A 22,899-nucleotide genomic window follows, 5' to 3' on the forward strand; every position below is an offset into this window, starting at 1 on the left:
CACCGAGCTCGCCTGCAGCCTGGCGAGACCCAGCAGTGCAAAGGCCCGGGGGTCTGCACGAGTCCCCAGGGCCCAAAGTCACTGACCCCCTTCAAACCACCCGCCCAGCACTTCAGTGGACGCAGGCACACCAGGTAGGTAGCATTTATTGAGGAAAGTTCAGTACCGGCCCAAGAAAGGGATTGATCTCCCAGTACTAAAATTAACTTGACTGTAATCAAAGATTAGATTTTGTTATCTGCAACCTGCTACCTTGCTAGTACCTCGTTCACGGCTCACAAACTCAGCAGGAAGGCCCGATATCCCCAAATTCATTCGCAGTGGTAAGACCTCTGAGTGATGCTGTCCCCTTACTTCTCACCTGAGCTCCCCTCCATGCTAAAAGCGAGCTGTGCCCCACAGCAGCAGCCCCTCCTGGGGCTCCTGGCAGTCCCAGCCAGAGGCAGGGCAGTTTACCTGCAGACATCGCAGCCTGCTCTGCAGAGCTGCTTCTGCCCCACGGGGAGCTGCTGGTGGGGATTACACAGCAGAGATGGTCCCAGCTGGCTTTTAGACTATCTTCTCAAAAAAAACCCCCTGGTCTCTGGGCTTCGGGCCCACAGTCTCCTATTTGCAAAGAGCATGGAGAGAATGACCTGAATGTGCAGATGCTTCCTGCAGAGACGGGGTGGCCAGGCTTTGTTCCACAGGCTGTTAGAGTCCCCGAGCGTCCCCGAGGGAAGGTGCGACTGGAAGGCAGAGTATTCACGTAGGGCTATCCCGCGCCCAGGGATTGCCACGCGGGAAGAGCTGCGGCAAGAACAGCCACAGGGCAGTGCTGGGGCGGGAAGGTGGAGCGCCAGCGTCTCCATCCTCGCTTCACCCACACGTGTCCACGTGGACAAACCCTGCGGCCACGCAGGCGGCTCTGCCCGACACACGCAGACACCCAGGATCTTAAGTGCGTGGTATCTGCTGGAGGAGAGCTAGCCATGTGAACCATCGCCTCTACCCAAACAGCAGCGTTTTGATTCAAACTATTCGTTCTCCATTTGTAGTTACCTGTTAATGCTCTAACGGTGTATCCCTCAGTGCCGTTCACCCTCATTATCATTTGATTTTCTAGGTCTATTACAAAGCAGCGCCTGCATAAGGTGACTGTGTAAACACGCAACAGCCATATATCAGCCTCCTGCGGCCTCATGCTTCGCGTCTCAGGCAGGCAGCGTAATGGGGGAGAGGGCCGGGCACCGCAGCATCTCAGGGGTTGTGGTCTGTGGGGTCACACTTCAGCATGACTTTTACCCCCTCGCCCCTCTTAGTGGTCTCGAATGCCTCAAGAGCCTTTTCCAGGGGGAAGCGGTGCGTAACCAAGGGCTTGACGTTGATCCGCTTGGATGCGAGGAGAGCAATTGCCACGGGCCACCTGCGAGGGAAACGGAGAGCAGGAGATGAGAGCGGTCGCCAGTTTGGTGCCCCGAGGAAAGAGCACGGAGGAGCCTGGTTTCATTACAGCAATTTCCTCAGCCCAGGCAACCCAGGGGAGTTTTGCCCACAAACAATCTTCCGGAGGAGGAACCTCACTCCCGCATCAGGCATGGGAGATGGGACAAGCCAACTGCTTTGGGCTGCTGAGCACCAAGGAGGCAGGCACAGCTACACATCTGAAAACAAAACTGCTGTGTGCTGCTCTCCTCTTGCCCTGCCTCCTCGCTTGCAGACTGATCACTGCGGAGTTCAAACTCACTGACTTGGTGCAGGGAGGAGAAAGGAAAAGCCTCGGTCAGCGTCCAACCTCTTCTTTGGTGGAGACTCATGCAATTTGGTTGCCTTGCCGCTCCCCTTAAATGAACCAAATTAGAGCAATAGGGACACAAAGGGATGCAGCAGCTAATCTAATTCCCAAACCACCTACTTAAAGACATTCCTCATTTTAAGGAGGAGTTTGACTACATCTCATAAATCCTCCCTGGAAAACAACCTCTACAGACTAAGCACAGATTCCTGCTCTGCTAGGAAGAAATTACAGCTCTGAACGCAGCAGAAACCAGGCTGCAAGTGTGCAACCCTAGTCTCAAGCCCTGCCCAAGGAGAACAAGGCCAAAGGGAGAACAGCTGAGCTTTTCCTGCCTTCAGGGCAAGGCCAGCTTTTGGTACACCAAAAGATCTGCCCGTCCACAAGCCGTGCGGCTCAGTTCTCCATAGAGAGCACACACGCCTTCAAACTGGTTCCAGATATATCTTCAGCTCCAGCAAAATAATGAAAACTAAACATGGCTCTTGCTTATCCAAGCATTCACTGATCTCCAACGAGACCGACAACATCATTTTGTTCCATGACCACCAGCAAAGCTGGGATTCACTGCTTGACACAGGATGAGGCGCTCGGGATTTTGACTCTTCACCCAGAATTAAGATTCCCTGTATCACTCACCTCAACACTGACAATATCACAGTTCGGAAGGTGGATGTTGGGAAGCAGCCTGCTTTTCACAAAGCAGTGCGGAGGGTCAGTGCCAGGCCAGGCTCCTGCTTAGAGATCTCCCAGCACACAGCGTTGAAGCGGCTAAAAGCTGTGTGTTCCTCTCTGCCGTGCCATGAGCCAGCACATTTATGGACAAGCCAGTCTCTAAAACACCCCCAGCACCTGGCCTTCCCTTTCTACAGGGCATGAGTTGAAGGCACAAAAATTAATTATTAGGTTTTTTTAATTTTTTTTTGGCCTGCTTGCTCACAGCAGAGTAAGGGTTTGTTTGGTCTCTTCCTTTCTGTACACCAAATGCTGCGTGAAATAGGACAGTGGGGCAACTCAGTTGGACAACCCAGTTGGACAGTGAGGTGGGTTGAGAACTGGCTGAACAGCAGAGCTCAGAGGGTTGTGCTCAGCCACGCAGAGTCTAGTTGGAGGCCCATAGCTAGTGGTGTGCCCCAAGGGTCAGTGCTTGGTCCGGTCTTGTTCAACATATTCATCAGTGACCTGGACAGGGGACAGAGTGCACCCTCAGCAAATTCGCTGATGATACCAAACTGGGAGGAGTGGCTGACACACCAGAAGGCTGCGCTGCCATTCAGCGAGATCTGGACAGGCTGGAGAGCTGGGCGGAGAGGAACCACATGAAATTAAACAAGGGCAAGTGTAGGGTCCTGCACCCAGGAAGGAATAACCCCAGGCACCAGTACAGGTCAGGGGGTTGACCTGCTGGGAAGCAGCACTGCGGAGAAGGACCTGGGAGTCCTGGTGGACAACAAGTTATCTATGAGCCAGCAATGTGCCCTCGTGGCCAAGAGCACCAACGGTGTCCTGGGGTGCATGAAGAAGAGCGTGGCCAGCAGGTCGAGGGAGGTTCTCCTCCCCCTCTACTCTGCCCTGGTGAGGCCACATCTGGAGTTCTGTGTCCAGTTCTGGGCTCCCCAGTTCAAGACAGACTGGGAACTACTGGAGAGAGTCCAGCGGAGGGCTGCGAGGCTGATGAGGGGACTGGAGCATCTCTCCAATGAGGAAAGGCTGAGAGAGCTGGGGCTGTTCAGTCTGGAGAAGAGAAGACTGAGAGGGGATCTGATCAATGCTTATCAATATCTAAAGGGTGGATGTCTAGAGGAAGGGGCCAGACTCTTCTCAGTGGTGCCCAGTGACAGGACAAGGGGCAACGGGCACAAACTGGAACACAGGAAGTTCCATCTCAACATGAGGAAAAACTTCTTCACTCTGGGGGTGACCGAGCGCTGGGACAGGCTGCCCAGAGAGGTTGTGGAGTCCTCTTCTCTGGAGAGATTCAAAACCCGCCTGGAGGCCATCCTGTGCGACCTGCTCTAGGTGATCCTGCTCTAGCAGGGGGTTGGACTAGATGATCTCCAGAGGTCCCTTCCAACCCCTACCAGTCCAGGACTCTGTGATTCTGTGAACCCAACCGGGCTGCTTTGCTGTGGTCAAGTTTGCAGTGCAGGGCTCTTCCAGGAACCAAGGCAACAAATGCAAGCCACATCAGTCACACTGTTGGCAGCGCTGGTATTTCAGAATGACATGAGGTTTAACCAGCTGTAAGGAAAAACAGTGTTTTCCATGTGCTCTCTCCTAGTGGAAAGCAAGAATTTCTTAAGGACGGACTTGGAGACACATCAGCCCACCCTGCACAAGACTCACGTGTTGCAGTAGCGGAATATCCCCCGGATATCCACCTCCCGCACAGCGGCGTTCACGATGGGCACGGTGACCATGTCAGGCCCCAGCCCTACCAGCACCAAGGTCCCACCAGAACGAGTGGCCTGGAGAATGAACACACAAATATGTTATATTTTGCAAAAAAACAGTCACCAGAGCCTACACAGAAGTCTGTAAAAAAATAAAGCCACACTTTGTGGATGTAATGGACTGTCCAGGGCACAGTGGAGAAGCCAGGGGAGAGGTAGGATTCTGACAGGAGCCCATAAACATGAAATATGAATAAAACAAGGCTTAAAAAGCAATCTTTTAAAAATCTCTGAAGGATTTTGGTATCTAAATCTCATTCTGAAAAACGACTGGCACTTAGGAATACGAGAAGTACTTTTGGTTTTCAGTGGGAAAGATTTAAAACTAAGAGCCTGACGCTCCACTGGAATTTCTCTTTTTGCAGCTTGTCCCATTTGTCTCCTGCCCGTTCATTGTGAAACTCTGCACTACCTTCTCCACATCCTCCCCTCAGGCAGCTCATGACAGCAAAACATCCCCTCCTTAACTGCTTTCTTCACCTGCTGGAATTAGTTTTCTTAATTATTCTCCTTATTTAGAAATAATTTCAGCTTAATGGGAGATGCTGCCCTACTTGTACCAGCTGCCTGACGCTGCTGCGTAGCCATGCTTCGGTTTCGGGGTCCTACCGTCATCTCTTTGGTAAGTGGTAAAGCACCTGATCAAATCAGACAATTATCTCCATGCTGTCTGCAAAGACATTACATCTTTAATTGTCTCTCTTGGTTTGTTGTCTAACGAGCATCTTCTCTCCCCCACACCAAGCCCATTGAAATTAAACACTACAGGAGTGCAATAACTGTCATTCACTGCTGCGTCCCAGAAAGAGGAAGGCCAATGCCATCACTGCTCTACCCTGGGGATAAGTGGTACTCACATAAATGCCAGCCTGGATGCAAGCTTCCACTCCTGTACACTCTACAGTTATCTCGGGCATGCAGCCAAGCAGACTTTCCACTTTGGAGGCCACCTCCTGTGGGGTCTCGTTCTTTATCTGGATGGTGAAATCTGCCCCCACCTCCTTGGCTTTTTGCAGGCGAGAGGCAGATAAATCTGGAGAAAGACAAAACAAGTCAAGAACTGGAGCATTATATGAAGCAGAAGAGGAGCAAGAACCTGAGCCTGCAATCTACTTCCTACCCCCATTTGTTGTCTCAACAGAGCCCACCTTCTTCGGTGACCAGCTGTCAACCATCTCAGAGAGAAGAGAGTATTTGTTACATAGTAGGAGAAGATGGAAAGCTCCAGCCTGCTAGTACCTTCTCAAGGATTTATGTAGACCACCCAGATCAAAAGGCTTCCCACCCTTGAGGTAAGTAGAAACCATCAAGGAGCCCTGATGGAAGCACACTCGTCTGGGGTTTGAACATGTGTTCACAGGGCAGCACACAACCAGGAGAGGAAAGGGTCTACATTTCCTCCCTCAAATTCATGCAGCCTTCAGTGAGGATGCAGGGAGGAGACCTGCTCACTTTTCTGGGCAGGCAGAGAAGGACCAGCAACGGGGACAACTTAAAGACTCAGGAGATGCCAAAGGCTTGAGGGCGTGCTTCAAAGACATTAAAGTATAAACTCAGGGGCGAAATCCACACCATGCAAAGCAATGTGCAAGTGAAGGAACAGTGCTCACCACTAGACGCGAGGGGTGTCTTCTGTAAGAACATGAGTTCATAGATCTCCCCATTTCTCTACAGTACTGCAGGAACATTGAGAGTGTGCCAAGACAAACTGGAAGGCCAAGCTTAACTCCAAAAGGCATGCACATCGATGCAGGAACTGCAGCAGGAACAGCCGTGGCCAAGCACTAGCGTGCTGCTGTGCCTGCCCCGGGCTACTGCGTGTTGCCATCCCGAGGCTCAGCGCAGAGCAGAGGAACCTCAGCGCAGGCAGAGGCAAACGATGGAGGAGGGCAGGACAGACAGGGTAGGACAGACAGGGCAGCGCTGACCTACACGCACCCTGTTTGAACAGCGCTGTTGTGTCTTACCAAACCTGCCACTGTCCAACCCTGCGCTGCCCAGTGCCTCTCTGGCCATGACTCTTGCATGAAGTAGCTTCACTAATTCACACGGGACCTTAATCCACTAGTGAAAAGGACTGTAAAAAACCCACATTATAGCAAGTTAACCTAGGGAGAAGCCTACAATGAGGCAAAGCCCCACCACTCGCTTTTGCATTTTCCTTCCCTGGCTCTCTAGATGATTTGCTATTGCTCATACCCTTGAGGATCTCTCTCAAAGGGCACAAGGCAGAGGCAAGGTTGCTCTGACCTTGCGCCCTGATGGCTCGGAAATCACCTGGCTATGGACAGCACAGTGCCGAGAAGCCTTTCTGACAGGAGAGGTCGGGCTCAGAGGATCATTAACGTGGCCATTTCATTTCTAATGGTAGATTACAAGCTCGAGCTCTCCGAGGGCTTCCTCAATGAACCATCAGCAGATGCTTTCAGCCGAACGAACTGCAGAATGCATTATTTGGCAACACTAAGTGCGTCCCTGCTGTTACAGACCTCTCCCATCCTTCTACCCTCCTTCTAACAGCACTGGAGGCTGCTGAGCATCTCTCAGGGGAGCTTCCACCGCAGATGAATAAGCAGGCAAGCCCATAAGAAAAAGGGAGTGGATTTGGTAATATGGTGGACCTTGGATACCCCATTAACACAGAGCAACGAAGCTGGTGATGATAAATGTCAGTGAAAGCATGGCTGTACTCTGGTACCTCTTGACAGTGGTATAAATATCTTTTGAAGATCCATAAAATGGTTTGTACCATGGAGCAAGCTGCCCTGGCAGGCAGCCACACTGTCTCTTTTCTTCCATGTCCCCTGGAAGGAAGCCACCCACCCCTCTGCAGGCACCACTGGTGACCAGGACATCTCTGGAGATGAGGAGGTGGACAGCAGAAGAGTGGCATTTCCCAGGCAGAAACAGCCTCCCTGCCTTGCACTGAAGCAGCGGTCTACAGGGACCTGTGTGTCGACACTGGAAAAGACATCTGGATTGAAGGAGGATGTAACAGCCGAGATTTCCTAAACTAGAGGGGTGGGCAATGTCTCCTGCCAGAGGTCCTAGGCTTGAAGACTCAGAAAATAATGCCTTTGCCAGGGGCATGGTTGTCTCCAGGACACAGAGCATGCTCACCACAAAGAAGAACATACTGCTCTCACCGGGACGCAGCCTTAGGCGGGAAATATTAAGGGAAAAGAGAAGGAAGAGGCCACTGCTCTGACATGAGCTGCTCTGATTCAGCCCCAGCGCTGGAAGGAAGCCAGGCCAGAGGATCTGCCCTGCCCATCATGCAGCAAATGTGACATTACCTACTTCCAGGGCAGGTGGTGGACATGCCTCCACCAGCAGCAGGAGGGCTTGGGATGCCTGGGTACGGGCACACCCATCGAGATGAGCACCCAGGAGATCTGTGGAGGGATTTTCAAGAGAGAACAAAGAGTAATAAAACGCAGATGAAGGAGGAGAAGCCAAGGCTGAAAAGTAAGGGCAGCATCATCCTGGAACCCTCGATGTGGGCTCTTGTTCCTGTGGCTGCATGAGTCACCTCTGTCCCTCCCAAGCTCTCAGCGTTGGGCCTCGAGCTGCGTGTGCAGTCATGCTTGACCCTCTGCTAGCAGAGCTGCACTTCGAGACCTCCCAAGCAGCAAGAGCTGCTATTTTTGAGGCACTTGAAGATCTAAGAAGCACTTCTGCCTGGCACGCCTGGTGTCTCCCAAACCTCCGTGTACAGCAAGAAGACCATGGGGGCTCAACAGTGGTCCCAGCAATGGACCAAACTCCTCACGAAGTGCCCTGCTCAAAACACCGGTGTGCAGCAGATACAGCTGGATTCAGCCGTTTGTAGCATCTGCCCACTCACTAATATATTTTATACTGTCTCTCTGGCAGAAATACCTCCAGAGGCAGCGTCCTGGAGCAACAGGAGAGACAGGCTGTCCACATTTCCAAGTGGCCACAAAAGTTGCTCTCAGGCAGCAAAACCCCACTCCTCTCCTACAGCTGGCCTCCGGTTTGCTGACCAGCTTGGGAAAGGAAGTCCTCATGCTGGAGATGCACACAGGACGCAGCAGCGATACCATCAGACCTGTCAGGACTGCGATAACATCTTGGTACACCTGGCCTAAGTGAATCACCGCTAAGCACAGAACCTGACAGATCTGCAGGTGACCAAATGAGAAGGTTACCGTATTGTTTAGAGATTCAGACACTTGAGAAGGATCAGGTCTTTCAAATTTTAAACCTTACTGTGGCCAAACCCCACACAACTCTTGGGAAACTGGTCAATTGTACAATAAAAGGGTTGCATCTTGCCTCTAGTCAGAAATTTGTTTTCACTTCCCGGCCACTGAAGCTAATTAAAGTTTTGGCTGCCAGACTAAGAGTAGCCCGCTCTTGTACCTCTGCTCCCACGGAAGTTATCAAATTACATTTAAGCTTCTCATGATGGTTTATGAGCCAACTTAACAGGCAAATATTCTTGAAGCCCTCACACTTCCTATGTTGATCTTCTTTCACAAAGGAGTTGAACTCTGTCCAATTATTTATCTTCCCTGTCCCTGATTTCCAGGGTTTTTGGAGGCACCAGCAGCCAGGACTTCAGATTTAGATAGCACAAGGGTAATAGTTTCCCTTAAGCAGGAATTAGTAAGTCTACCTTTACTGACAGAGTAAGGCAAGACAGCCCAACACCACAATACGAATACCCAAACTGTCACTCCACTTGCTTGGGAATAAGGCTGCTCTTTTACATGCCTCTAAGGAGAAAAGCAGCTTTTCAGAGCAACAGCAATGTCCACGGCAAGGCAGAAGGACGGGAGAAGGTTGCCCATAAATATCAATCTCAGCAGTGGAGTGGAGAAAGCCATAGACCTTAGGGAAGAGTAGATGAGGACCCATGAAACAAACCGATCTTCTGCACCCAACTGCAGCCCGTTAAATACATCAGACATACATCCCCCTGGCCCAAAAGGGAGAACACCAGTCTGCCAGGAAGAAAGCACTTCAGGGAGAAGAGCAAAGTTTATCAGCAGCACTATACTTTTTATCAGACAAGCTGCCGTATCTGGGAGGAAAGGCAAGCTTTGACGCAAAGCCTTTGGAAGGGTAGGGCTGCGCATTAGTCTGTAGCTACAGTGCCAGCCGTTCTCTGGGAGTCCCAGAGAAGGGACCGGACCCCTCGGCAGAGATGTAACTTTCCAAAATTCGTTGACTCCAGGTGTGACAAAGACACTCACTGCAGAAGCTGTACGAGATGAGTTCTCCCCAGGTCAGGAAAAAGCTCTTCTGGATATTTCTATATTGATGTGCGGCTTGTCAAAACAAACACAAACATTTAAAGCCTTAAGTGCTGCACAGACAAAGCTCTTCACAGACAAATACATAATAAAAATTCCAGGCAATGAATTCAAAGAATCTGGTAGCAAAGTACAAGAGGGCCTTTGTGGGCAGACAGTTACCTCACAGGTGTGGGCTCCTAAAGCCAACACAAAAAGCAGTTCCTTGAGAAGGGCAGCAAAATCCCCTGCGGCAACGAGCCAGACTCAACTCATTCCTTTGCTCATGTCACGTACGTATATTTGACTAGGGACAGCACCTCCATGGGTGTCTCTGAGCATCTCAGCCAAACACCTCTCAGGTGGGAGATATCCACAAGTCAGGATCATTACCTAGGCCAAGGCATAAAGATAAGAAGGGGTTGATGCCATGTAGCTGAGCTTGCTGACCATACAAACCACGTACCAAGAACTTCCTACAGCCACCTGGAGCCCTGTGGCACATGCTATACAGATCTGCTGGCCAGTGGTCCCCAGGAACAGTCTACAGGCAGAGGCTACAGCAGCTCCAGTGTTACAGGGAAGACTACATCCAGGCAGGATGGGGTGGCAGGCTGAACCAGCTGCCTCAGCCCCACCAACCCCTGCCAGCTCACCAAGCCCTTCTCCACCCAAGGACCAGGTCACCCACCAGCCCCTGCACCGGCTCAGCTCAGCAGCAAGGTTCCTCATACATGATTCAAGAGGCAGAGCTGCTTTTCCTGCTATAGCAACCATCATCCTCAAATTACAACACTTTGCAAAATCTGAGGCCTGGACTATCACGTCCACCAAGCACACGCCTAAAGGGTGGGGCCAGCAGAGCAAAAAATGCCACGGACTCGGCAGCAAGAGGTTTTAGGGAGGAGAAGGCAATAATCTGCTTTAGGTCTTGTCATGAGCCACTGCTGAAGGATGCTTCCGCAAAGGCAAGAGGGTGGGACCTGAATTTTGTCTCTAAACCCGAAGATGGATACACAGTGATAGAGGTCAAAAATATACCTGGCCCCAAGTGTGGGAGGTGAAGTAACAGCCTTCTGAAAGGTCCATGTTGGGTCTTTGGCCCCAAAAACGCTGCAGAAACCTGTGCTCATTGTCCAGTCGTACCTGTAACCGCTCCCTCCAGCCACCACTGCTCAGAAGGATCAAAGAGTAGCGGAAACACCACTCCCAGGCCCTGTCCAAACCTCAGGTGGAAATTTCAATCAGGGAACCTCTCGAGGTTACTCCAGCTCTCAATTCTTCTGGGCAAGCTCCACAGAGAAGAGCCTGACCTTTGAGGAGAGGTGCTGGGTTAGCAGGGCAAAGAGAAGGGGGAATCGAACGGCTTTCTGCAACAACCAGAAGGGCAGCTGCAAAGACGATGGAGACTCATTTCAGTTGTTACAGACAATACAAGGGGAAATACCCACAAATGTTTGTGAGTGGACTCCAGAAAAAGCGTCTTCATTAGGAGGTGGTGCAATCCTGGAGTAGGTACCCAGAGAGACGTGATCTCCATCCTCAGCGGTTTTCCAGGCACAGACAAAAACATGGCTGCAAGCAGCAGTGGACTAGAAACCTCCAAGGCACAGTTAGGCAAGGAAGGCTCATTTCTGAAATGCAGGGACCCCGAAAAGGCCATTTCAGTCATTGCGGATAATCAGTGGAAAATGATCCCCCCAGCAGGACAGCAGAAGGAAGGGTAGCAAAAGAGAACGAGAGAGGGACACAGTGTGGCTAGGCCATCACCCAGCACTACAAGAGGAAGGAGAAAAACCTGCTCAGAGCAAACCTCCAAGAATAGCTCCAAACAGAGTATAAAATATACTGCATTGCCTGATCTGCATGTGAAGACTAGAAGCAGATATAATCAAGGTCTACAAGCACTACAGGGAAGACGAAACCCGATACTCAAGACTTGATCTATGAGACAAAGGTAAAACACAAAGCCGAGGTCAGAAGAGCTCAAAACGGAAGAAAAAAAAAAAAAGGGAAACCAGTCGATGATCGGAGGCACCAGGAGCAAGTGGAGCTTCTGTAACTCAGAGCTTTGTCATACAGATGCATTGCCTCTTCCCAAAAGACCTGCTCAAAGTCTGAAAAAGGTCTCTAGGCTTGATCCAAGGACCACTCATCAGCCTCTGGTTTATTCTCCTTGAAGCACTGTAGCTACTCCACCCGCACAACTTGTCTGCTAGGAAGCAGAAGTTATTACCCTGGTCCACTAACCTAGCAGAGAAGCACCAGTTGCAACCTGCACTTTTTTACAGATCCCCATTAGTGCAAAGATCAAGGTCTTGTCCTGGGGAATGGAGTGTTTATTAGGATTCCCTCCTACTCCACTCATGAACAGACTTTGCACTGTGCTTGGGCTGCCTTCCCCAGCAGTTACCTTGAAGGAATAACGTGGAACTAGTCAAAGTGTTGTATTGTGGGAAACAGGCACATTCTAAAGGATTAAAGGGACTTACCTGTAATTACCACAGCTGCTGCACCCATCATCTTAGCAACAAGCACGTTAACAAGGCCAATTGGTCCTGGGTACAAGGGGGAGAAAGAAAACTTATACAACGGCCAGACAGCACCAGCCACAGGCTCTGAACGTGCCCAGAGCTCAGCATGTTCCTAGGCTAAAGGAGGCTCCAACTGTGTTTCCAGGCAGGCGGCTCTGGGATCACAGCATCACCGCGATCCCAGGGCACTGAGACCAGCTGCTGAGAGAGCAGCTATTGCCACACGAGGGACTCCGCAAGGAAAACATCAACCACTCCTCTGGTCCCTCGAGCTGGAGGGCTCAACACAGCCAGACACCGCACTTTGCATTTGGGCTGCTCAAAATGCAGCACTGTAGCGTATCATGAGCAAGGACAGCCTCAAGGTTCCCCTTGGCATCCCCATAACTCTGCCATGACCCACGCTTACAGCAGAGCCTAGAAGCACAGCCTGCACCCCATCCACCTCCCTCCATGCCGCGGCAGGCAGAGAACCCAAGAACTGAATATATTCACCATACCAGAGCCAGACACAAAGACCTTGCTTCCCAGAGTGACTCCGGCCCTTTTGCAGGCGTGGATTCCCACCGAAAGAGGCTCGATAAGGGCTCCTTCTTCAAAGGTGACATTATCTGGAAGCCTGCAAGAACCAGACACAAGCACCAGTCACCAAAGAGGTTTATGAGGGCAAAGAGGAAAGCCATGACACTCAATGACCAAACATGGGTCTAAATCACAGTGGCAAAATACACTCTCACCCTCGGTGTGAGAAATGCAGGGCTGGAAGGTGTTTCAGGAGGTTACATTGCCTCCTTCCCTCCTCTGATGCAGCATCAAGTACACCTAAACCATTTACCAGTGAGGTTTGCCTAAGCACCAAACACAGGGATCCACAAACTTCCCCACACCATGTCTCTTGGTGAGTCAACCCTAAAACCCCTTTGCCGCTCATTCCCTTTGGAATAAACCCCACAGCTGCGTACGCACCACCTAAAAGGCTGCCCTATGGCTGGGACCCATCAGTGAGCTCCCAGATTCCTCATGTGGGTTGACTCATTCAGCTCCACGCTTTTAGAAAACATCTTACTGTCAACAGTGATGCCACAAAACAAAGGCAGCCAGACCCAGGTCTCCCCATCACGCCCTAGATGTCCTCCTCTGATGCACCAAGTGCTTCAAACAGTGGACTGGTCCCAGCACGCACCCTCCCAGCAGTCATGGAAAATGTTTACAGTGGGTATCTATCAAACGTCTTTTGGACAGAAACAGCACCGTAACGCAGCTAGCATCAGTGATGGAAAAAAGCAGAGGGGGGCAAAACCCTTCTGAACTGCTGACAAAGTAAATCCCAGCCCCACAAGCTGCCCTCCAGAAAGCCACCGGCATGGGCTCTCACACAGCAGGTGTGGGGAGCTGTGTCTGCATGGAAAGTCTGACAGCCCTGGGAAGCTTGAGGCCAGATCTCAGCCAGGCCAACACAAAGACAGCGTAAGTGGCAGTTGTAGGAAAGCAGCTGTAAGATGTCTATAAGTCCCTTATCTCCAGGAGGCACCGAAGAGATGACTCCAAGAGTTTGGTTGCCTGAGAGTTTGGCATCACATCTGCTCCAACTGGGTCTGGGTTGTCAGTGGGGAGGGCAGCTTTGTGGCACGATCCCACCTCCACCAAATTACTCAGAGTACCTGTCCTGGTTTCAGCTGAGAGGGTTAATTTTCTTCATAGTAGCTAGTATGGCTATCCATGTTTTGGATTTGTGCTGGAGACAGTGTTGATAATATAGAGACGTTTTTGTTCTATGGACCTATTGTTGAGCAGTGCTTACACAGAGCCAAGGCCTTTTCTGCTTCTCGCACTGCCCTGCCAGTGGGATGGCTGGGGGTGCACAAGAAGTTGGGAGGAGACACAGACAGGACAGCTGACCCAAACTGACCAAAGGGATATTCCATACCATATGACGTCATGCTCAGTGTATAAGGAGCTTGGGGGAAGAGGAAGGGGGGGGCGCAGCAGCATTCGGAGTGATGGCGTTTGTCTTCCCAAGTAACCGTTATGCGTGATGGAGCCCTGCTTTCCTGGAGATGGCTGAACACCTGCCTGCCCACGGCAAGTGGGGAATGAATTCCTTGCTCTGCTTGTGCGCGCGGCTTTTGCTTTACCTATTAAATTGTCTTTATCTCAACCCACGAGTTTTCTCACTTTAACTTTTCCAATTCTCTCCCCCATCCTGATGGGGGACAGGGAGTGAGTGGCTGCGTGGTGCTCAGCTGCCGGCTGGGGTAAAACCACGACAGTACCCACCACAGAGCCTGCAGAAGGACAGACAACACCTGCCCAAATATGCAAGAGGCCACTGAGCTCAGCCATCATCTGTTTTTTTTGGCAAATCTGTGCTGGCAGAGTGACTTCATGCCAGGGGATGAATTCTGCTCTGCATCAGATGGCCACGGCATTGCTGAGCTGAAACCAGGAGCACCAGATCACAGCTTAAAAAAAAAAAATTAGCCAAAGTAATATTTAGTCAAATTGGCGAAAAAAGCAAAAGCCTGGAAGCAGACAGCTAGAAACCAGCCGCTTCCTCTCAAGCAAAAACTTGTGATGTTGTCAGAAAACATTATTTTAACACCACAGAGAAAATGAGTGACAGCGGGTCTGGACAGTGAGAAGTTGGTCCCGTCCAGACCAGCATCTCATCCTGACAGCAGCTGCTTGGGATCCGCTTTGAAAGGATCTTCCTGCCTGAGGACCCTCATGAGAAGACCATTCAAGTGCCTCCTTCCGATTTGATCCTGAACGCTTCCTCTGCAGACATCAAAGACCAATCCCGAGAACATTCCTGCTCATGGAAGTACCAGCTCCATGAGAAAAGAACCAGAGAAAGAACAATGTCCACAGGTAGAACGGTCTCATGGGGCCACTATTTTTAGACTATCTTTATCTCCTTGTATAAATGCAATTATGTGGGTATAACACTGCAAAGGGTTATTCAGATTTCTGGCAAATTTGCCAGAGTACTTAAGCATGGACTTGCTTTTAAGCAAATGTGTCAGCTCTCCCACAATTAAGAACATACTCGAGTTTGCTGACCCAGGTATGAAAACAGATGTGTAATGCTGGCAGCTTAGTGGGGCCACTCAGCGCAAGACAAAAGCAGCAGCTTAGCAGGGACACTGCTTTCTGTTCCTCTTCTGCTCTAAGTGGGATGATTTTGTTTCGAATGACAGAGCGAGGTGTCAGCAGCCGATGTGGTGCTTCCTGAAAAGCAGCAGTAAAGCTAGCTCAGCTCAAAGACTCAGACAAAGGCCTTCAGGCACCGTCCTAAGAAGGCAAGGATATAAAAAGACAGCAGAAAAGAAACCAAATGTAGGGAGCAAATGGGAAAAGGAAAATAATTAAAGGGTAAAACCGTGGTAACATCCCAGGAAACATGCAAGAAATGTTTGTTTATGTCTGGCACCAGAGGGGATAAACTACACCTGCCTGACAAACCTTTTGCAAAGTGGCTGCCATCCAAGCCTTGTACATGTTATTTATGGATCAGAAAGCAATAAAACCTGTTGTGTTCAAGTAAAGAGTGCTCACTGTGATACTCAAAAGGGCCAAGAGGCAATTGCTTAGCTAATCCCCTCCAGGGAGTATATAATTCTGTGCAGAGGGAGCACGGACTGACTTGTAGCAGTAGCTGGCACTGTGCTTGTAGTAGCGGCACAAGTTCCCGTCGTCAGGCGGCGTCGCACAGAAGAAGATGGTTGGAGACAGGTTATAGTGGCCGGTTTTGCAGAACTCATCCATTTCTCTTGGGACACCGGGCTCGATGGCCACTCGATCACCTGCCAGGGTGAAAGCAGACTGTGTTACTCAGGAAGAAGGTGGGCACACAGGTGTGAGCAGCATCGAACAACCACGGAAGAGAGCGTGAAGCCCTGGCACAAGAGAAGCACAAGGGACATCTGCTAACTGAGAAAGATCACGCTGCACGCACCAGGCAAGTTCCTCACACTTCCTTCACGGCGGCCTCATCGCCAACATCTTCACAGTTACTTGAAAAGAGCTGGCGTTTCAGAGGCACAGACAGAGCAGACGGAACCTCTGTCACATACAAACCTCTCTCCAGCTGCTTTGCACTCAACCTTAGCAGATGAAAAAGCGGCCCTCACCCCAGGTAATCTCATGGTGATCAGATTTTTTTCAGAATCTGTAGGAACTGGAAGAGGAAGTAATTTGGACAAAGCAGGTGAGCTCTGCTGGCCACCACGCTGCCAGGTGGAAAGGGCTGTTCCTTGGGAAGAGAGCTGACAGTGCAGAACCGCACCCAGGACTGTTCCTTATCGAGGAACAGAGACATCCTGATGCTACAATGGAGTAGCCCAGGCTGCTGGAAGGACACATGCCACAGGATAAAGATTAATTATTTAATTGCAATCATGAGGCAGGATGGACTAAAGAAAACAACTGTGTGACCACAGTACAACTTGAAAGTACACAAGACAGCCCTTTTTATTTGGCAGAGGAAGTCAGTCAGAGTCAAATCTCTCAGCGAAGCTCTCAACCAACAGGCTTTCAGTCGGGCACAGTGAGAAGCAGGAGGACGGATCGAGGTAATGCACCGTCTCACCCGCTGCATCACCTGTGATATGGCCAACGGGGGATGTCTGGGGGTGAGAGGAGCAGGAAAAGCACGTACTGAACGTTCTGCCAGCCTCCCATTATACTCAGCTCTGGGGCCTCCCAAGCTGCATGTGGTTTCTTTGTATTTAGTAACCCTCAACAGTTTCTCCTCCACCTTCTACCATGTAAACTTTTAGCATCCACATCATCCTTTGCCAAGGAGGCCTGCAGGTCTGCTGCCTCTTAGGTCAATGCTGCTCCTGGCTCCCACCGTCCCTTGCTCTTGTATTGGAGAACAAGCCACCTTTATGTGCCCTCTCCCTGCCCTCCAGGAGTCTTCAGACCTGTGTCACATGTCCTTGAGTTCCTCCAGCTCATAGCTCAAGTCATTCATCATAGAGATGCTGCTACACATCTCGTCATCTCCTTGTCCTCCCCTGAAACTTCTTCACTTGTTTGTATCCCGTTGGAAAGGAGGAGACCAGAACTGCATGCAGAGCTTCAGATGTGCAATGATGTCCTGTGATTGAGTCTCTGTCCCTTTCCTAACACTGATTTGCATTTTTCACCATTACTGAGCCAACGTTCACATCCTCTGTGTCAGAGCCAAAGGTCTCACTCTTCAGCAGTGATGGTCAGACCATCATGTTAGATATGAAGCTGGTTCTGTTTCTTCTGCATTGAATTTCATCTGCATCTTATTGCCCAGGCACCCTTAATGTTTCTCTGTGACCCTCTCTGTAGCTCTCCCGTGTCCTCTCCACCCTGCCTAAGTTGTTATTATCAGCAAACTTTGCAAAATTCGCTGCTCAGCCCATTTTCTAGGACATTCATGAGCACAGCGAACTGTAGAGGTCACACCATGGGGCCTGGTACGGTTGCTCCAGTGACCTCTCTCCACTGCAGGAGGCCATTTGCTCCTTCAAGAACACACACAGAGAAGAAACATTAACAGCAGGTTGTTGGCAAGAGCAACATACATGATTTCTGAAGCTTTGTCTAGCTTCTTCAAAAGGCACCTTGTACCAGCAATACACTTTGCTCTGCATTAAAATAAAGTCAGACCAGCTCAAAATATCTCAGGATAAAGCAAACCTAAGAAATACCATGAACTACAGTGGCCAAGCGGGGTGATTAACAGCAGCACAGTGACACTCTTTGAAGGAGGTCAAACCGTACAATTCACAGCTCAAAACATCAGACAAATTTACCTAACACAGCCTTTCATCAACACATTCTCAGGATCTCATTAGTGGATAACAAATAAAAAGACAGTTTTGATTCCAGTTACCTGGTTTCAGATGAGTCACTCCTGATCCCACTTTGACGACAGTCCCGGAAGCTTCGTGCCCCAAGACCATGGGGTCCTTCACAACAAAATTCCCGATTCGACCGTGCTGCCAGTAGTGAACATCAGACCCACAGATCCCAACAGAATGCATCCGCAGGAGGACCTCTGCCAGAAAAGGAAAAAAGGTTCCTTGTAATAAAACTTACCTTCTCGGACACTGGGAGAGCGAAACGTGTGCTTGTCCCTGCACCCCACAACAAAGGCAGAGCCAGCACTGAAACATCCAAATTTACTAGCATTAAATAAATGTACCAGAACTGCACGTGCACACATTAGGATGGATGGCATATTCATGAGATACCTGCTGAAATACAAAACTATACAAGGATTTACAAACCAGGAAAGCTTCAAATATGGTCAGAGGTCTGTCAACAAAAGCTAGTACAATCTAACAGGGGCGTAACTATTACTGGAGCAAGAATAAAAGAGCGAGTCCATTTAATTTTTCCATCTCCCTAAGCTACAATTTCAGCCCTGGAGAGTCAGTGAATCAAATTCCTATCAGCCCATATGCCTAGTCTATTAATATGTAGTCCTGCAATAAGATCATCTGACATGTCCCAAGAGCTGTTTAATGTGAAATACATGCACTGATGAAACAGGAAGCAAAAAAAGCCAGATAAAGGGGTGTATCTGTCACTGCTCCAGCTCTTCAAGTAAAAACACAGCATTTGCGTTTCAGCCACACATTCTTTTTCAGATTATTTTATACTTTCTCAGAAAGATTTTATGTCTTTATAATATCAAGGAGCGACAAAAGACAATGAGAAAAGGAAGAGATTAGTAAAGAAAGGAGACAGAAGCAGTTATCTCTAGACCTACCATTGGGACCTGGTTCTGGGATCGGACGGTTTTCCTATGGACAAAAAGAAAAAGAAAAAAAGCATTCAGTTGCTTGTGCGTAGCCATGGGAATACCTTGTGGAAAGTCAGTCCAGGTTAGTCCATAAGCAGATCAGGTTTTTGGTTCTGTCTGCTTAATAAGACATTGCTGCGCAACAAGGAGGGATATGAATGTGCAGTCCACATTTCCTCCCTAAGCTCACCTCATTTTGCTTGCACAGTGGAGTATCGTGGGCATCCATTAAGAGTGAGCACACAGCCAGGTTGTAAATCCACTCTCCAACTTAATTTGCAGTCATTTCCCCTTCCCTGCCCGGAAAAGAGCCACATACTAAACCTTCCTGCCCTGGAACAGCTACAACTTTCAGCTGAATCCTTCATCCCACTGGCTGACAAAAAAATTCACCTTCTGTAACCAGGAAGATTCTGAACCACCTATTTCTATAAAGCATGAATATTGCAAGTGTTTGTGTCTTTATAATAATAACCAAATGTATAAATTAATTGTAAACATTACTGTAAATCACATTGAAAGTCACATCCTCTTCTTATAATTGCCATGACACCTCTTTATGGGATGAAGGATAAATACAGGGTTATAAAAGTAGTCACTTGGCCCCAGGTCAGCCTTCCACCCAAACAGTCTGCAGGCCTTTTGCCTTCACTGGACTCCCTCAGCTGCCTCAAAAGACAAAGGAATAATTTTGTTGGGTTTTACAACATCAAGACAGTGCAATACCCACCTAGGACCCACCTCCAGGATCACGCATCTATGAAAGTCCCCACCAAAGTAATTAGTGCTAAAAAGGAACTCTTCATTTCCACCCGCTGCTCAAATTTTCATGCATCTTAAGACACCTTTACCCACAGCCCGAAACTGAGCAGACCTCCTGTTCACACAGCTCCTCCACAAAAATTTGGTGCGTACACTTTAGCGAGCGCACGGTGGGTTATTTCTCCTTGCAAGAGCACCTTCAGTATTTAGTTAGCAAGAAAATTGACCTCTGGATTTGAGAGATGAAAGATCACTTAACAGCAGTCCTCCACGTATTAGCTGCACCGGTTAGGAACCGCTGTGTAATGAGGAACACGAGATTTTCTGCTGCCCTACTGCAGAGAAAGCAGGGTATCCCTCCCTGCTTTTGGGGAGCGCTGTTTTGCGTTTTAGCTAATTAAATACATTCTTAATCCCAACGTATTCCTCAACTTGTACTTTGTACTTCAGCAATCTAAACATTGCGAAAAGAGAAATTCTGGAAACACGCTCTCGAAGCACTGCTCTGTTAAAATACCTGCTGAATAACTAGTGCTGCAAGCAGGCAGGATGGCCTGAACTCTGTTGACTGGAGCGCGAATCAAAGTACAACTCAACCTACCAAAATTTTCAATGCTCAGAACTATATCTGCATTTTTTTTCTCTGCGGGGTGCTTTTTTTGTCCCACCAAGGACACAGCCCACAGCTTTAGTTTCTAAAAGTTGATCTGTATGTAGCCCCTTATGTAGAAAATGTCTAATAAATGCGCAGTCTGGTAAAGCATGAAAGGTACAAACGACCTCAGCCATCTCAAAGGGACTGAACAGAACAGCCCGTGGTGAGAGATAAAGCAAGCCGACTTCTAGCTGAAAATGTGTAAGTGGCATTCCTCTGCCCAGAAAAAAAAAAAAAAAAGGATTTTTTTTTTTTTTCCCCAATAACAGCTGTGCCAAAAACCAGGCATCTTGGCGGGATGAGGATTCTCGAGCCTGGTTTGTAGAAAACAGGGAGTGACCAAACTGGAACACCCCAAACTATTTCAGGACACGTGTTCTGCTCACTGTCCATTGTCCTCCGAGTTCAGAGACAGCAACTGGGGTAATAAAGGCTGTGAAGGAAACATAGCAAATGTTTTCTGAGAAAGGAGACATAAAAAGAGAGGATATAGTACATGCATAAAACCCAATAAATCCTCAAGTGGCAGCAAATGTGAGCCTGTGGCTCACCGCCTAAGGTCAAGAGGAGAGTCAACAAAAACGAAGCCAACTCATTTTTGCATAACACAGGTCAGCTATTGAAGTCACGGTGACTCTCCCCACGGGCAACACGTCCACAAGAATCAAGAAGGGTGTGGGAATTATGGGGAAGATGATTTCCCCTAACTTTAGGTATCGATAACGCAGATAACAAGTTCACAGTTCACTGCCTAGACTCCTTACGTGACCAGCGGGTCAATGCAACAAGTGCCATTCACATCATGGCAAAGACCCTTTAGAGACACCTGGGAGGATCACACCCCGAGGAGCTGCCGGCAAGGCCAGGGCAGCACTGACAGCCACCACCGATGTCTCCAGCAGCACAAATATACCAAGAAAAACTTGCACATCTGGGTGTAAGCCAGTTTAGGGACCAGCCACAAAGATGGGATGGGGCCAGCATCCACCCTCGCAAGTCTCATACACCTTCCTAAATCACAGAGGTTTGGAAACGCATTCTTGAATTGGAAGGACCACCCCAATTCTTATCCACTGCGGCGATGACTTATTTCTTGTAGAAGTCAGGCTGCACGTGCTTCTAGTGAAACCACAGTTGTATCAAAGGTGGCTGGGAGCCACAATCACCCACACAAACACTGCTTAGCCTTTGGCACGTGTTGCTTGAGCTGTGCAGGAATGGTAAAAAATCAACTGTTTCCCTGATAATCATCCCCCAAACGAGCTCCTGCAGGTATCCAAAGTCCTCGTGTTCCTAAGAACCCTCCTGCCAGAACTGTTTGTACAATGTGCCTGTCAATGTTTGCCCACGTTAAGTCTTTCATCCCCCCGTCTGGCACTTGCCAAACTGGCAAACACAAATCTCCAGCAGCACCACAATGATTCAGCACGCAGGGACATCCAAGCGCTCGCAGTCAGAGAAGCAGAATGAGTCTGAAGCACCGACCAAACACAAAGGCCCCCCTCTCCATGACGGTACTCTGGCACAAGCACAGGCATGACCCGGTGTGGCTGCTCTCTTTGAGCCCTCCTTCCTGCTTCTCACTTGGCCTCTCGTGAGTCCAACGAAGCAACGCATCATCCTCCGTTTCTGCTTTCTGGGAACGCCTTTTTCACCGGACTACCAAACAGCACCCACTCCACAGCCCCACCTTTTCCCCGCGCAACCCAGAGAGGGGCTCAGGGGCCATGGGGCACCCCACGCTTTGGGCTCCCCGCGCCCCGCTTGCCCCACGGGTCAGACCCCGAGCATGGGGGCAGCTGCTGCCCTTCCCCGCTCCCAGCCCGGGGCCAGTTCAGCTCACTGACCCGGCAACCAGTCGGGGGGACCGGGCGGACCGGACGCGCCCCTGCCCGGGTGCCGGGGGCTCAGCCGCGGCGGGGTCCCGGCCCCGCGGGGCGCTGCCCGCCGGCGCTGCAGGGCGGCCTGGCCCGGCCCCGCTCCCCGCCACCCCGCCCGGGCCGCGCTGCGGGGCCGCCTCCGCCGCTATCCTGCCCGGCCGCTCCGGGCCCGCAGCGCCTCCGAGCGCGGCCCCGTTCCCGGCCCCCTCCGCCCGCTCCCCGCCGAGCCGAGCCTAGCCGAGCCGCGGCGGCCCCGGGGCGGCCCGCTCCCCCCGGCCCGTACCAGGCGCAGGTCCCCGGCTCGGTGCACCACCACGGCCAGGTTCTGCCCCGGCGCCGCCATGGTTCGGCGCGGCGCGGCTGTGCTCGGCGCGGCGCGGCGCCCGGGTCTAAGGGCCAGCGGCGGGGCCTTCCGCGGTGGGGCCGCCCCTCTGCCCCCGGCCGCCCTCCGCGCCAGGCCCGGCGCCGCCCCCGCGGCACGGAGCGGGCAGGCCGGGTCCCAGGCTGCGGCCCCAGACCCAGGCCCCGGCCCCAGGCTTCAGGCCTGGCCCCAGGCCCTGGCCCCCGGCTGCAGGCCCCGGCCCCAGGCCCCAGACCCAGACCCAGGCCCCGGCCCAAGGCCCCGGCTGCAGGCCCCGATCCCGGCCCCAGGCCCCGGCCGCAGGCCCAGGCCCCTGCCCCAGACGGAGGCCCCAGTCCCAGGGCCCGGCTGCAGGTCCAGGCTCCAGGCCCCGGCCCGGCTGGGCCTCCCCCACCGGGAGCCCGGCAAGCCGCAGCGTCGGGCCCCCTC

General features: G+C 50.9%; 1 protein-coding gene across 3 annotated transcripts; it reads right to left on the reverse strand.

Moving 5' to 3' along the window:
• Positions 1-130: 130 nt before the first annotated feature.
• On the reverse strand, positions 131-22,560 carry SORD (sorbitol dehydrogenase). 3 transcript variants are annotated; one of them, XM_054836909.1, is made up of 9 exons: positions 22,393-22,560; positions 18,780-18,813; positions 17,898-18,062; positions 15,669-15,828; positions 12,523-12,641; positions 11,981-12,046; positions 5,085-5,260; positions 4,121-4,242; positions 131-1,405 (listed from the first exon to the last, which is right to left on the reverse strand). In XM_054836909.1, exons 1-9 carry the CDS (start codon positions 22,450-22,452, stop codon positions 1,240-1,242), a joined length of 1,068 nt encoding a protein of 355 aa, XP_054692884.1. In that variant the 5' UTR covers positions 22,453-22,560; the 3' UTR covers positions 131-1,239. The 3 variants fall into 3 exon arrangements, with proteins under 3 accessions (XP_054692884.1, XP_054692885.1, XP_054692886.1); XM_054836910.1 differs by having other exon boundaries at positions 5,085-5,215; positions 22,393-22,551; XM_054836911.1 differs by lacking the exon at positions 22,393-22,560 and adding an exon at positions 19,543-19,563.
• Between the last annotated feature and the right edge of the window lie 339 nt (positions 22,561-22,899).

Source organism: Grus americana, chromosome 10 (genome assembly GCF_028858705.1).
Source record: "Grus americana isolate bGruAme1 chromosome 10, bGruAme1.mat, whole genome shotgun sequence".
Lineage (NCBI taxonomy): Eukaryota > Metazoa > Chordata > Aves > Gruiformes > Gruidae > Grus > Grus americana.